Source organism: Sander lucioperca, chromosome 14, assembly GCF_008315115.2.
Source record: "Sander lucioperca isolate FBNREF2018 chromosome 14, SLUC_FBN_1.2, whole genome shotgun sequence".
Lineage (NCBI taxonomy): Eukaryota > Metazoa > Chordata > Actinopteri > Perciformes > Percidae > Sander > Sander lucioperca.
The window spans coordinates 16,142,906-16,157,940 of record NC_050186.1 but is presented as its reverse complement, the minus strand read 5'-3'; the positions used below and the strand labels follow the sequence as shown (position 1 = coordinate 16,157,940).

The window sequence follows — 15,035 nt, the reverse complement described above, 5'->3', positions numbered from 1 at the left end:
AAACTGTTGTGAGTGTAAAGTTGCTTGAAGAATCAAGTAATGCCATTTTCCCTTGCCGCCCGCCCCTCAAAGCAGTTAGCGATCCTATTATTGCTTCTCTCTGTGAGCGTGCTCCCCTTCTAGCGGGACACCCACTAAATGACAGAGTATAAACTCGCTCTGACAACCAATCACGGCTGCGGAGACTCAGCAGTGTGTGAAAGGTATCCTGTTAAAGGGCAGGTGCGGAGTTGCACAAGCAATCAGGTGTCTGCATACGCGCACTTAAGTACACATAAAACGGCATCAAGGAAACTGTACTTGACTCACACTTGCAAGCTCATCAAAGAGAACACTTGCAATTGAGCACTCACACACACACACACACACACACACACACACACACACACACACACACACACACACACACACTTTTCATAGGCATGCTTAAAAATTAGTATTTTAGATTCTAGTCCATGTGTGTCTATTCCAGAACATGGGGACTCCTCAAATCCTTGCTTTCAGCTGGATCTGCAACGTCTCCAGAGTTTGAAAAGGTTCAGAGTGCCATTGATTTCTCCTTCCTTTCTGTACTCAGCTATAGACAGCCTGGTCAGGGATTGGGGGATTGATGTTTGAAGTGGGGAAAGTTATGTTTCTCACTGTAAAAGACTGTTTTCCTGCTACTTTGACATTGTAAATCCCTAAAGCAGTTTGCTCTGCTGTTCCCGGGTACACCTGTCAAACCTTGTGCTTCTTTAAGTAGTTGAGGTTTGGACTGACTGGAAAGTAGCACACTGGATAGAAAAGGAATTGGAAACTGCTCACGTAAACAGCTGGCAATAGGAGCAACACCTTATGTTTGCTCATTACCCCACATCCACAGTAGTCACAGAGGCTTAGGCCATAAGGGGCTAAACTCAGGAGTGGTTGCTGCTTTCACTTAGTTCAGGTAAAGGTCACCCCAACAAAACTAAGCCCCAAAAACAGCGTTGAGTGCAGAAGTTACAGTTGTCTAATAAGTCATTTCAATTAGGGCTGCACGATATGAGGAAAATATGTGATAACGTTGTTGAACATCGCGATAACGATATGACTTGCGATAAATAAACAGATATTAAAGTGTACTCAGTTCAGCTGCTTTCAGTATTCTAACATACAACAAATTGCTTGAATGAAAGGAAATCATTTCTAATATACTTTTATTGAACAAATTGAACATTAAACTGAATATAAAAGGCACCACTAAAAAAAAAATGACAGTTACATTTTAAAGTGCAGTTTTTTTACAGATATTTTCTTTCAACTAACACAAAATAAGTGCGATATGTCGCCGCGACGACGATAAACAAAACCATATATTGTGCAGCCCTAATTTGAATGATGTTTTCCAACGCTCAAGATGTGACTGACCGACTTGCACAAAACGCAAAAGCACTTTGGTCATGTACTGTCTTCTATTCTGTCTTCTATTCTTTTTATCCATGTTTTATTGCCTGTTTTATATGTTTTAATGTTTTGTGTGTTACATGTTATGTGGTGGTCTACAAAGCTTTAAGGGTGTCCTGCCTCTTAGACTGTAAACCTAGTTTACCTACGGGTACCAATAAAGTAACCTGAACCTGAACCTGACACATACTCAGGAGTATAATATAAATAAAGGAGCCTTACCCTGTCGCCCTTGATACCCATATCTCCCTTGAAGCCAGGGAAGCCATCTTCTCCCTGGTGAGAGAATAAAAGAGATAAAGAGGTGAGGATGTAATGAAGGAGAAATAATTGGATAATACAGATGTTGAAACCATTTGTGTGGTATTCATACGCAGAGACACAGTCAAAGATGAGCACACATACACACACAGATGCAGAGTCTTGGCAAGATCCCCTGTTGCCACAGAAACTCTTAATCGCCTTTTTTCTTTCTGTACCCGCATCAGTTTTACAGGACTTCATTGAGATTATCATTAGCATGAAATATTTCATGCAAGACCCCCACACATGTTTAGTTATAATTCATACAAATGCTACAATTTCTCTGAAGTTTACAGTCGCTTCCCTTCACACACAGACTTTCTTAGCCAATAAGAGCTCTCTTACCTTTTCACCCTTATGTCCTTTAAGACCGCGCACACCGTCAGCTCCCTGTGATGGAAGAACAGACAGATGTTACAGGCCGATAGGGTGCACGTTGGACAAAATGGAGGAGTTCATTTGTATGCAGTCCCACAATGAGCAAGAAATTTATTCACCAACACAGCTTTACTAGATTGAGGCAGAAGTCATCTGATGTAGCTGATTGTCACTGTTGCGAGTGTGTCAAACAAAAGGTGCTATGGAGGCTACACAATGTAATCGATGCATTAAAATGTGTTTTGTCTGTAGTTTATAAAATAACCGTAAAAGCATTTGACATAGGGCTGGGCGATAGGGAGAAAATCCGATATCACGATATTCTTGAACAAATAGCTCAATATCGATATTGCGGCGATATTCTAGGGTTGACAATTGGTGCTCTAACAAAATATCTTCACAGTTAGGTTTTAGATAAATAATCATCAGTAATGTGGACATAATGTCTAAGTGGGGAAAAGGCAAATAATAGAACAGCTACAACAGTCTGGTAAGTTCAGATAATTACATTACTTTACTGTAATGCAGCCTTTGAAACCAGTAAAAGACAACACTTATGTCATATCACGATATCACGATATCCAAAATCTAAGACGATATCTAGTCTCATATCACGATATCGATATAAAATCAATATATTGCCCAGCCCTAATTTGACATCTACAACTACTTTCCTTGAACATCCTTCTGATCTTCCCAGAGAGAGCAGACACTTCAGGCCTCAGCCATGTAACCGAACGACTTTTAGCTAGAAGTTAAGCCACTTGTGTGAGCCCCTTCCCTCAGTGGAAGCTTTACTGATTGGATCAGTCACACCCTCTTGCCAAGATTTCATTTGATGGGATTTCTTTCGTCTCTAGCTACTGATGAAGGGCTGTGCGCCTTGAGCTGTCATCTGCACCTGTGACTAACCTCAGCACCACATTATGTGAGCAAGGTGATGTAAGATCTGACTTTCCCGTCTCACAGTAATCATTGCATCACTAGGATCGTTTTCATGAGGCCATTCCATTCTAGACAGTCCCTAGAAAATAAGCAGTTTAGCAGCAAACGAGGGCGTTGATTTTGGTAAAGAACAGCTTTTTACAAAATCACACTTAGTTGTTGGAAGAGCCTTGGAAATAATAACATTGTTGTTGTTTTTTCAGAGGCATTTTGATGAGATAATGTGCAACTATTAGCACATAACGGTTGTTAATTGCAGGGTACCACGACCTGATGATATCACAAATGGATTTATGAGTGGTTGATAATCATCTCACCTTCACACCTCGGGGCCCAGGATAACCGATGGGTCCTTGAGGGCCAGCAGGGCCCTGGGGGGAGACAGATGTTTAGTTAAGAGCTTGTAGCACACACACACGCACGCACGCACGCACGCGCACACACACACACACGCACGCACGCACGCATGCACGCACACACACACGCACACACACACACACACACACACACACACACACACACACACACACTCACACACACACGCACCCACAATGCAAATGTTATCTACATTAATGAAAAATGTTTTATGCAAATGTGTTTGAACTAGACAAAAGGAGGGGAAAGAAACTTAGAAAAGCTTCAAATAAATTCAGAAAAGAATAAAATGCAAGCTCCAAATGTAAGAGAAAGAAATAAAACCTACCAAGTGTCCTTTCTCTCCAGAGGGCCCCTCCTTTCCAGGGTGACCCTGTGAATTATTAGGAGAAATATTATCGCATCTCATTTCAGGATAATTACCACCATAAATACTACAACACCCTCTATAACTGAGGTATTAGGTTGTAAAACTGTTGGAGGAAAATTGGAATAAGAGCCTTTAGATTTTTATCTCATTTGGGATTATGGATTGGATTATTACTTGGAATTAACACACAAGTATTATGAATGCACTACCGGCTATTACTGGGTTCTAAAAGCCAAGACTGCCGTCTTGGGACTTCACAATACATTACGCACATACTGTACATGCATGTGTGCAAACACAAAAGCAAAAACACACATCTAATATGGATGTCTGGTAAAAAGAAGAAAAAAAATTGCGTTCTCATGAGACAAAGAAGCTCTGCAAAGCCTCTGATGGGTTCATAGTGGATGTGAGAGAGGATGGAGAAGGAAATAGATACTAGAGAGTAGAGAAATGAGGGGCAAGGAGGGAGCATTGAGATTGAGAGAGAGAATACTGCGGCTGGAAGATGCAACAAATGGATAAATATAAAAAAAGGCGAGAATGTAAATGGCGGGGAGCTATTTCCACTCCAAAAAGACCCTGAAAGCTATTGAAGCACCAGGGGACATCGTACGGTGTCCGCTCTCCTCCATTTCTTATTCCTCTCTTTCACCAAATCCCTCATTTTCAACACTGTCTCCTTGTGTCTTTTTCCCTCACTACAGTTGTTTGTATTTCACAGCCTTTCTCGTCTGGGTCTCTCTCCAGTGCACCAGCCCTCTCAGACACACCTGCCATTAGTGCAGGTGTTTTCTGTGCCGTCTGTGCAAAGATGGGACAGAGAGCGTTCGCATGTGTGTGGGCGGGTTGTTCCACTGTTACACAGCTGTGTTACTGTGTTGTACCATACATATGTTTCAGACAAATAATTATCGCAGTGCCTTTTGGGTGCGTTAAGTGGTTTCTAAACATCAAAATGTGATGTACTGCTTTGAAAGTGTTGTTACTCACAGTTAGCAATTATAATTTGCAAATTATCAACATCAACAATTGTCTTTTACAGAGCACGAGACAGAGAGAGAGAGAGCGAGAGAGAGAGAGAGAGAAGCTGTTTCACTCGCATACGTTTCTTTGGATGTGTGGTGTATGGACTCACCGGTGGACCATCAGCTCCTGGCATTCCCGGCAAGCCTGGCTTTCCAGTAGGACCCTAGACAGAAGACAAGACAAGATGTAAAGACATCACACAGTAAAACAACACATGGCAGACGAAGGTTAGAGGTGATGGAGCAGCGGATATGACACATTCCTTTGATGTGGGAGACCTGGGTTCAATTCCCACTGCGCTACATCAACCAATGTGTCCCTGAGCAAGACACTTAACCCCTAGTTGCTCCAGAGGCGTGCAACCTCTGAATTGTAAGTTGCTTTGGATAAAAAAAGCGTCAGCTAAATGACATGACAGATTCTGACAGTATGATAACCATGGAGCAAAAATACCATGGTTTCACAGTATTGCGGTATTGCAATTACAGCTTTAAAATGTATGATTATTGAATGTCTTTTTCCAGTGAATACAATGTATTTTATTAACACAATGCACACTGGTAGGCAGAGGGATTTCTAAACTGCACTTTCTGTCCTTGATGACTCATAAAAAAACAGCAGACGAAAAGTTTTAGTGGTTTTCAAACTGCGGTTTACCTTGAAACTGGTAACCGGCCCAATGCCTAGTTAGAGGTATCATAAGAGTCCAAAGCCTTGCTAGCAGCTCTTTGATGCTGTACTTAGGCCCAGTGGTGCTTGGAGCTAAACGATAACTTCAGCATGATAACAAACTGATTACATTCCTGCAACTCCACAGTGGAAAAAAACTGCCAACTGGATAAAATGTTAATAACCACAGACTTGAAATCTATAAAATTGCAGGACGTTGTCTCGTTCATTTGCATGAGCTGAAAGCCAAGTTGCTATCTTATTCAGTTCCAAATGCTTATCACACTATTATGCAAACGTGTCCCCATCCCCAACACAGGGCCAAATAGTGCCTAGTAGACAGTGCAGAAAGATTTTAATCCTGATACATTTTAATCCAATTTCAGATAAATCACATGTTCCAGTTTATATGGAGGGTGTTCAGCTTATTATTGAACAGTTGGAATTTGAGACTGAATAATGTTTGCATTGTGTTTCTCCTGATTATAAATGAAATATTAGAAGGCTGTGGTATTTGATGTAGCGAAATAGAATCGAATAAAGAATACTTTATTAAAAAGTGGCTGAAAGAAGTCGTGTTTCACAATATTGTTATTCAGTGATCTTACCTTCTCTCCTGGAGGTCCGATGGCACCTTGGGGCCCGGCGAGTCCCTGCGGCGAGGACAAAAAATGCTCAGAACATTTCATTTGAAGAATGAGAGAAAAATCAAATGTCAGACAACCTGTTCATCACCGACCTGGGCACCTGGGTTGCCTTGCTGTCCAGGTGGTCCTGGCTCTCCTTGAGGTCCCTGAAGAAAACAAGTTCATTTTATAAATCTCATTACAAACACAAAGATTGATTACTTTATTTACTTGAGTAGAACCTCCCAAGTGAAGGTAAGAGTGATTAGTTGCTCCATATGGTCCATTAAAAGTAAAATGCTGCTCTCAACAGATATAAATCAGAAGCTGATACCTAAACAGGCAAATAGCACAACATCCTGCTCTGGCTCAAGGTAGAAGATACACACACACACACACACACACACACACACACACACACACACACACACACACACACACACAAAAACATACGCATTCACACACCTACTTTCCTAATGACTGAATGTGCTGAACCACAAACACAACACACATTCCCTCTCAGATAACTGGCAATCAATTACGTTGCTCGGGTCCAAGAGTGCAGGAAAGCTGTTGATCTTCCATTTCTACCTAGTTGGAACCTTCCCAACAGAACAGACGAGCTGCTCCAGGCAGGTGTTCTCTCATTACGGTCAGGCGCTACCAGAAATTGACCTGGAATGATACAACTGGCCGTGGTGGACTGCTCAAATGGATCTAAACACAGCCGACCTATTCTTCATTATCTGGTAAGTATCCTCTGATTGTACTGTGTGTGTGTGTGTGTGTGTGTGTGTTTTAGTGTCAAGAGAGTGAGTTTATGAGGCAATACCGTGGATTTGAAGATAAAATAGAGAGATGTGAAAGTAGTGCATTTTCTGTCTCTGTGACAGTTGTGTTTGTGTCTGTGTGTGTATGTGTGTGTGTGTGTGTGTGTGTGTGTGTGTGTGTGTGTGTGTGTGTGTGTGTGTGTGTGTGTGTGTGTGTGTGTGTGTGTAATGGAGAATGCTGAAAATTAGCAATTTAATCAATTGCCGCTTCACTTACTATGTTTCCTTTGGGTCCAGGGTGGCCGTCCATTCCAGTAACACCCTACAGCAGATGAGATGAACACAACATTTAGCACATATAAGGCAAGGCCAGCACATCTGTACAGTAGTACACTGAAAAGGTGAGTCTAACTTTTAGCGGCTAATTCTCACTCTTAGCTGTAGACAAACTGAAAAACCCCACCTTGGCTTTTGCATCTGCACCACATGAATTTGAGCATATGATTTATTGTACGTTATAGCCCTACACATCCTGCACAGGAATATCACTTAAAAATACACTACTTGATTGATGCACACTGTCCAACATTAGGTTTAACTTTGCTCCGCTGTAAACTCAATAACCTATGCTACTCTTTGTGTATGCTGTCTGAAATATATTATTTTGTATTTCCCGGTGGGTGTTGTTTGCAGTCTCTTTTGTTCTATGAGATGGTAAAAAAAATGATTCTGCTCTCTAAACAGTAAATCACTTTAACAGCATGGCTATGAAAAAGTGAGAGGAGGGTATGGGGACTCACAGGGGGTCCAGGAGGTCCCTGAGGTCCTTTTGGTCCCAGCAAACCGCGGGGACCCTAGGTGGAAAAAAAAAAAGAAAAAGGAAATGAGTTTGAGAATGATATCACACCTGTGAAAGGATTGATGAATTATTAAACATGTTAAACAAGTTTCAAAATTATACTTCAGGAAACGACCCTGACTTCCCAAAAGTCCTTGAGGATATTCTACCGAGTCAGATTGTGAGGAAAAGCTTTCTTTACTACGTTTAATTCCCCACAGCTATGCCTCTCAAACATTGCTTTGCATTTCTGCGCTTTGCCTCAAAGCTACAGTTACCTAACGAGACCTATTGTCCTGTCAGTGTGAATTCAAACTAATGTGGCACACCCTGGTGGACAAAACAAGTCATAGCAGCAGATTGAAAGGGCTTTCTGGTGGTTTTGCCTTCCCTCTCTTTCTCCCCCTCCGTGGAATATATCCTGCCTGAGAGAGTGGGAGGCTATTATATCAAGCTTGATGTGAGCTGCCTGCATGTCTCACCTCCAAAGCTTCCCTTATACAGATGAAGCACTAGCAAAACCCTCATCAACATACACTTCCCAGCAACATAATGCTAAGAAAAATCTCCATTTATATGAATGTGAACAGTGGCTGTCTTCTTCAGATGATATATGATATCATGAGATCATTTGATTGTTTGCTAACACAATAGCATGACGAGAGCGGGCCCTCTCAGCTCTGTCATACTATCGCTCAGTGTGAGTCCGAACAGTAATACGTGTGATCACTCACGGGTTCACCAGGAAGTCCTCTGGGTCCGATGTCTCCGTCATCTCCCTGGGAAAGAGAGAGAACGGGTGAGAATGTGGAACAGACCATGAATGACAAAGGAGGAGAAAGTAAGAGTGTGTGTGTGTGTGTGTGTGTGTGTGTGTGTGTGTGTGTGTGTGTGTGTGTGTGTGTGTGGACGATGAGAGATAATGGAAAGGCACAAAGAAAAAGGTGGGAAAGAGGGGATCAGGCTGCATCAGCTGTGGGTAATGAGGATAGCGAGGGAGATTAGAAGCAGATGAAGGTGTGCAGAGATCAAAAAAATATTAGGGGAGATAATTGAGTATGAGAGGGGAGACGGGGAGAGCAAGTGGAAGTGAGAATTCGGGTGCTGACAAAAAAAGGTGAGTTTGGCAGGAGGAAGAAGTTATTTATGTCTTCTGCAGCATAACATTAACGGTTAAGGAATGCAATCAGACACAATCAGAATCCAAATTACAACTCTTCTGTTTCTCTAGGAAATAAACGGAAAAAAAGAGGCGTGAAATTATAATTTCTTACCCTTTCTCCATCCTCTCCAGGACCACCGGGAGGTCCAGAGGGGCCAGGTTCACCCTATAACAACAAACATTTAGATTTCACAATGGCACACATCAAATCAATATACATAATACACTTTTTATAGCATCCCAAAGCATCTTACTCGGTGTCCTTTTTCACCAGGAAGTCCGGCCAGACCATCAAACCCTCGGTCTCCCTGAAGAGCAAAGACACATCAGGTTGCATACCACTTGTACAGGCTTGAAAAACACTTTTAAACAGGTATTATGAAATATGCTTATGGATTATGAATACAGTAGACAAGGTACCTTGGGTCCAGACTGTCCCGGCATGCCCCTGGCACCGTCGGCTCCAGAACGACCCTGTAAAAATGACGACAGTTACAAAACATGTCAGAAATCACTGTGACTGGGCGCCTGGGTAGCTCAGTTGGTAGAGCAGGCGCCCATATATAGAGGTTTACTCCTCGACACAGCGGCCGTGGGTTTGACTCCGCCCTGCGGCCCTTTGCTGCATGTCATTCCCCCTCGCTCTCTCTCTCCCCTTTCATGTTTTCAGCTGTCCTATATAAATAAAGGCCTAACATGTCCACAAAATAATCTTTAAAAAAAAAAAAAAAATCACTGGGACTATATGGAGACTAGAAAATGCCTGTTTTTATATCGGCACTCCGAAATGTACAGTATATCAATTATTCAATATGAGTACCACAAAGTAATACGCTGCATGCTTTGCTGCAAACTCGGTGTGTGTCACGCTTACCCTTCTGCCAGGCTTTCCAGAGGGTCCAATAGATCCCATAGGTCCACGTGGTCCCTGAAAAAAAAAACACTTCTATCAAACTCGCAAGAATTTCTTTATTTTTCTTTATATTTCCATCTTGCAAATATCATACTAAAACAAGAAAAGTTTCTTTCTGTTTTTCAGTAATAGATTTTAAAAACTCATTTTCACATTCTTATTTCTCATACCTGAGGACCTGCCTCTCCAGACTCTCCCTTCAGTCCTGAAACACCGGGAGGACCCTGAGAAGAAAAACAAACAAAGATTCAACGGACAGTAAACCAATATAACTTTTCAACTCGGCTACAAATTGTTTTTTGCAATAACTGTTAATAACATTTTTGAGATAACATTTGTATTGATTTTGAGTCTGTGATCGTCGTGAGGTGCTTTGAAAAATACATACCAGAGGGCCGGACCTGCCAGTCAAACCCATTGGACCTGTAGGGCCGCGCATAGCCAGCTGAACACAGAAAGGAAAGGATTAGCAAAAACATAAAAATAATAAAAATATAAAAAGGAAATATATAAAAGGATATAAGATTGAAAGCTATTGCATTTAGCTGATATTATAACATGTATTTTCCATTTGCATGTTTGTGTGTGTGTGTGTGTGTGTGCTGTAAGTGTATTTGTGTCTGTTCATTTGTTCTCTGTGTGAAATTGTATATTAATTATGCATTCTTGTGCGCAACCGCAGGGTAATAAAGTGTAACAATGAACTTTTGGTGATAATAAAGGAGTACCAATGATGTATGAAAAGTGTATAGATACAAAGAGACACATGTAAAAAAACTAATTAATGCAAATATGGCAAAAATAAAAACACAAAACAATACAAAAAAAGTAAGACAAATTCCAAAAGAAGAACCAAGTTAGGTGAATGAAGAAAAAACAAACTACACTTACTACATACAGTATAATATTGACTACTACAGTCTGTTTATGTGTGAACTGTTACCCTAGCCTGCTGCATGATGGCCTGCATCTGGGCCTCCTGCGCTGATACAGCAGGTCCTTTCTGTCCAGAGTCACCTCCAGCACTCATTCTGAACTATGGAGAGAATCAAAAAATGGTGAGACTTTACTGCAATAAAGATGACACCAGCACACAGGAGGCACTGGCACAAAACACAAAAGGAATAGCTGAGAAAAATGTGGCAGCGAAAAAAAAAAACATTTTCGTTGAATCTATTTACCAACAACATCTGCAACATTTCTCTAATACGGTGTCCCTAACTTGGAACTAGGATGTCCAACTAAGCATCACCCTCCAGCTGTCAAACCAGCACCATCAAAGGCTGCCTCTGCAGGCCACGAGCTTCCAAGTCTACCGGCATCTGGTGGCGATGAGCCGGCATTGCACCATAGGTGAATAGCCAGGTTTTGTGGTGCAACACAGGTTTGTTTGGGCCATGCATCTCGGTTGGGTTACAAAGCACAGTCCTCAGGAGGCTGACTGTCGGTTAGTTTAGAGATGCACAGCAATACAACAGTGAAATACTGTGCAGGAACAAACAGTGTTACCAAGAAGCGAAAATACAAACAGTTGATTCAGAACATCAGGGCTGAGTCAGATCTACTGCAGCTCACCAAATGTCTCTAGAGCACAGACTTTTCACAAGTATTGCGCAAATCCTACAGTTTCCCAGAGTTTGATTAAATATTGGCCGTTCCCTTCGCTATATTAGCCACAATCAAATATATGCAGCTATTTCTTTTTTCCCTCCTGCCAATCTGTGAGCCTTTTGGTCCGTCTTTGATTCTTTCTCTCTTCAACTTTTTCGTCATTCTCCAACATGCATTGCTATTTATCATTGAACTTTGAAAAAAAAATGTTCTGCTACATCAAATTGTTGACTAGCGAGCCCAGAGCAAAAGAAAAACACTATGATGGGAACTACATTATTGTTTTCACCTTACACCAACTTATGGTAAGGCAGACTGTCCACAGAAAACAAAGAGAAGATCCATCACTATTCATTGGACCCTTTAAGAAAAATAAACTGTTAAAATTCACAATTTAACCCCGTTATGTTGATTCCACAATTTTAACACTGAGCCAAAGACTCCTCTGGTGAAAGAAGGGGCGAAACAACAATGCATGTTTCCCATTAGCCTCGGAGCTCAAGGATCAGATTTCAAGCCGTGCTTTCTGCCAGTGGATACACCAGAATGACTTGAGTTCCTGTCCAGACGAAGCTTGCCTCATGGCTCACACAGACAGCTCTGTGGACCCCTGAAACCACAACTTCACATCTGCACAACTAATCAGATCCAACGGCAGCGGTATCAGACCTCTTCCAAGTACAAGGAAAAGAAAGAGGTACTTAAAAAGGTAGACAGCGTCGGAAGTCGTTAGCATGGCTGTGTAACTGTCGCAGTCGAATCATTGGATGCAGCTGAAGCTACAGAGAGAACCGACAGCGTTGCTTTGCTTCCTGTCTAAAGCTAGACGACTTCCTGGATGGACACACGATAGGACAACTTAAATGCTGGCAAAAGAATGTGGAACAAGTTAAAAGTATGTAGGTAGAGAAAGTCCTTTAATACGCAGATTTCAGTTTATGGAGTCAAAACAACTGAGAGTGAGCACTACAGATGATAGAGATGGGGGGCAAGCTCATTTAATAAACGTACCACAAGGGGCTGCTGAAGCACATATTTACATTACAAAATATTTGTAATGGTCAGGCCCATCAAAATCGGTTTCAAAGGAAATCCCCTTCATTCCACTACACTGTGTAAACCACATGTCAGAGTTATTGATAAAAAAAGAGAAAGATACGTCATACTTGGCTTTGAACAAGGATGTACAGCCACATGGAAAATGTTTTAGTGCTTTAGGTGTGGGTAAACATAAAAACACAGCGCTTTCTTTTTAACAGTTGTATTTTACTTACAGGCAGCATCAGGACAGTTCCAGGGGGTCCTGGCAGACCATCAGCACCAGGAAGACCAGAACGACCCGGAGGACCCTTAGACGGAAAATAACACAAAAATGATTACACACACACACACACACACACACACACACACACACACACACACACACACACACACACACACACACACACACACACAGAAATGTGGTTCGTTTTTTGGCATTTGTAGAGCTTTGAAAATCAGTGTGACATATGCAATTTATACACACCCTCTCTCCAGAATCTCCAGGACTGCCTGGTGGGCCAGAAGCACCTGGGGGTCCGGGGAGACCCTATGATAAGCAAAAGATCTCATTTTACACACATCGTACATGCACAATGCATCACAGAGAAACAGTCATACAGTACTTGCTTCACTAAAAGTTCTCGCCATTATCTTGCAAAGTGGTCACACATGGCAGAAAGGAATGCATGATACAATATGGGGCAGCTTGTTGAGTTGTAAATCCTTTATGAGACACTCTTTATTTGTCTATAGCTCAACGCTTGAATGGCTGGCCTCTGTGGGACTCCATCTGCAGTGTGTCAAGAGCAACTGTGTCTGAAAAGAAATCGTCCTAGATAAATAATTAAGTTGTTCAACATCTGGGCAAGTCCATATCTCTTTGGGGGGAACTGTTTTGGCCACTCCCTTTGCATTACAAATCAGACATACAGGGATTTTTTTATAGAAAAGCACTACTAACAACTTGAATTTCCCTATCCATAGGACGTAGCATGCAGAATGGGTGACATAAACCGTTATCAGCTTTTATTTATACACAGAGATTACACAGAACAATGACAAGATGATGACAAGAAGAAAAAAAAAGAGAGGAAGTAAAGGAGAGCAAGCTCGACTTACTGTTGGCCCTTCAGGCCCAGGCGGACCCTCCACTAACATTCCCTGAAACACACAAGCACAGAAATCATCACTTACCACAAGAGTCCCCACAACTATCTCAGGCCTCATTCATAAGTCTGTGTGCAACGATCTCACAGTGTACAGATGCACCCGCAGCGTTTTGTACTCATTAACACAGGAACTTTGGTTAAAGGAGGTAGTAAGTGTACATAAATGCATGTCCCAACACACCTGCCTATCAACCTTTCATCTCAAAGTCTTTGCTAACTTAATGTACATTCCTGAATGTCATTTCAGTTTTGCTTGCAATTAATCCATGGAAAAAAGGAGGATGAATTCTACAGAGCCAGAAAGGCAAAGACACCCTTAGGTGCTCTCCTACCTGGACAAAAGCAGAGGGAAGTACTATTGAAATTAAAGTGATAATTAATTTCTTCACACTGCCAGATTTGATATTTGATCATGCATGTGATATAAAGCCAGTTTATACATCTGTCTATGCTTTGAAATACATTAAATGAAGTTACGGAAGTGCATTACTACCATATACATTCCTCCCTATCGCTAAAAACATTTCCGTTTGCGTGGACGACTTACAAGCATCTGACTCACAGATGCATTGACGCAGCTCTGTGGCTACAGAGATATTGCTTTGTTTGTTTGTTTGCTCTTGTGGTAACATGCTGGCTTTCTGATATGTTATGAGGACAGAAACCCACACATTATCCAAACTTATTTAAATGTTGTGATGATTTTCATCAATCCCCCAAGCTGTACTCTTTGAGCATTTTCATCATACAATTACTGCACTTGATCTTTGACACTTCCCAGGTTTGACCTTTGTCTAGCCTGCGGTGTGTGTGTAAAGTGTGTGTGTGTGTGTGTGTGTGTGTGTGTGATGGGAAAGGGGCTAGACCTTGAGGAAAAAAAATGTTTATGTGTTCATATGTGTTCATATGTGTGTGTGTGTGTGTGTGTGTGTGTGATTTCCAGCTTTTTGAATGTTTACAAGAGAAAAGACACACTGGGTGGTTGGTAATGAGTCCTCGAAACATGCTTACACACACGCACACACACGCGCGCGCGCACACACACACACACACACACACACACACACACACACACACACACACACACACACATACACACTCACACACACAAACACAAGCATACAGTACACACGTTGCCAAGACACGTCATTTAGGAAGTGGACTTTGACACACACTCCTTTCTGCTCTCACATATAAACATGAAGACACTCAGTCACAGAAGGATGTATACTTAGTGGAGCTCAGTGACATTTGTTTGAAGTGAAACAGCTGTAGCTGCTTTAGAGATATCATTTCCTTCTGTGTCTTATGTACCTTTGCAAACCAAAAGGAGGAGTTGTCCTCACCTGTATGCTGTATGAGTCTTTGAATCAGGACTGGATGTATTCCACCAGTTTCTATTTAAAAC

At 41.7% G+C, this 15,035-nt stretch overlaps 1 protein-coding gene across 3 annotated transcripts in view; it reads right to left on the bottom strand.

Moving 5' to 3' along the window:
• Positions 1-15,035, bottom strand: part of col5a1 (procollagen, type V, alpha 1) — an 86,718-nt gene that overhangs the window by 24,538 nt on the left and 47,145 nt on the right. For all 3 annotated transcript variants that reach the window (XM_035991257.1, XM_035991258.1, XM_035991259.1), the window contains exons 10-29: positions 13,578-13,619; positions 12,943-13,005; positions 12,692-12,766; positions 10,750-10,842; positions 10,195-10,251; positions 9,977-10,030; positions 9,768-9,821; positions 9,314-9,367; positions 9,148-9,201; positions 9,006-9,059; positions 8,466-8,510; positions 7,694-7,747; positions 7,171-7,215; positions 6,237-6,290; positions 6,106-6,150; positions 4,938-4,991; positions 3,758-3,802; positions 3,372-3,425; positions 2,077-2,121; positions 1,651-1,704 (exon numbers count right to left, since the gene is read on the bottom strand). In XM_035991257.1, coding sequence (XP_035847150.1) covers positions 1,651-1,704; positions 2,077-2,121; positions 3,372-3,425; positions 3,758-3,802; positions 4,938-4,991; positions 6,106-6,150; positions 6,237-6,290; positions 7,171-7,215; positions 7,694-7,747; positions 8,466-8,510; positions 9,006-9,059; positions 9,148-9,201; positions 9,314-9,367; positions 9,768-9,821; positions 9,977-10,030; positions 10,195-10,251; positions 10,750-10,842; positions 12,692-12,766; positions 12,943-13,005; positions 13,578-13,619 — 1,095 coding nt within the window. The remainder of the gene's footprint in view (positions 1-1,650; positions 1,705-2,076; positions 2,122-3,371; positions 3,426-3,757; positions 3,803-4,937; positions 4,992-6,105; positions 6,151-6,236; positions 6,291-7,170; positions 7,216-7,693; positions 7,748-8,465; positions 8,511-9,005; positions 9,060-9,147; positions 9,202-9,313; positions 9,368-9,767; positions 9,822-9,976; positions 10,031-10,194; positions 10,252-10,749; positions 10,843-12,691; positions 12,767-12,942; positions 13,006-13,577; positions 13,620-15,035) is intronic.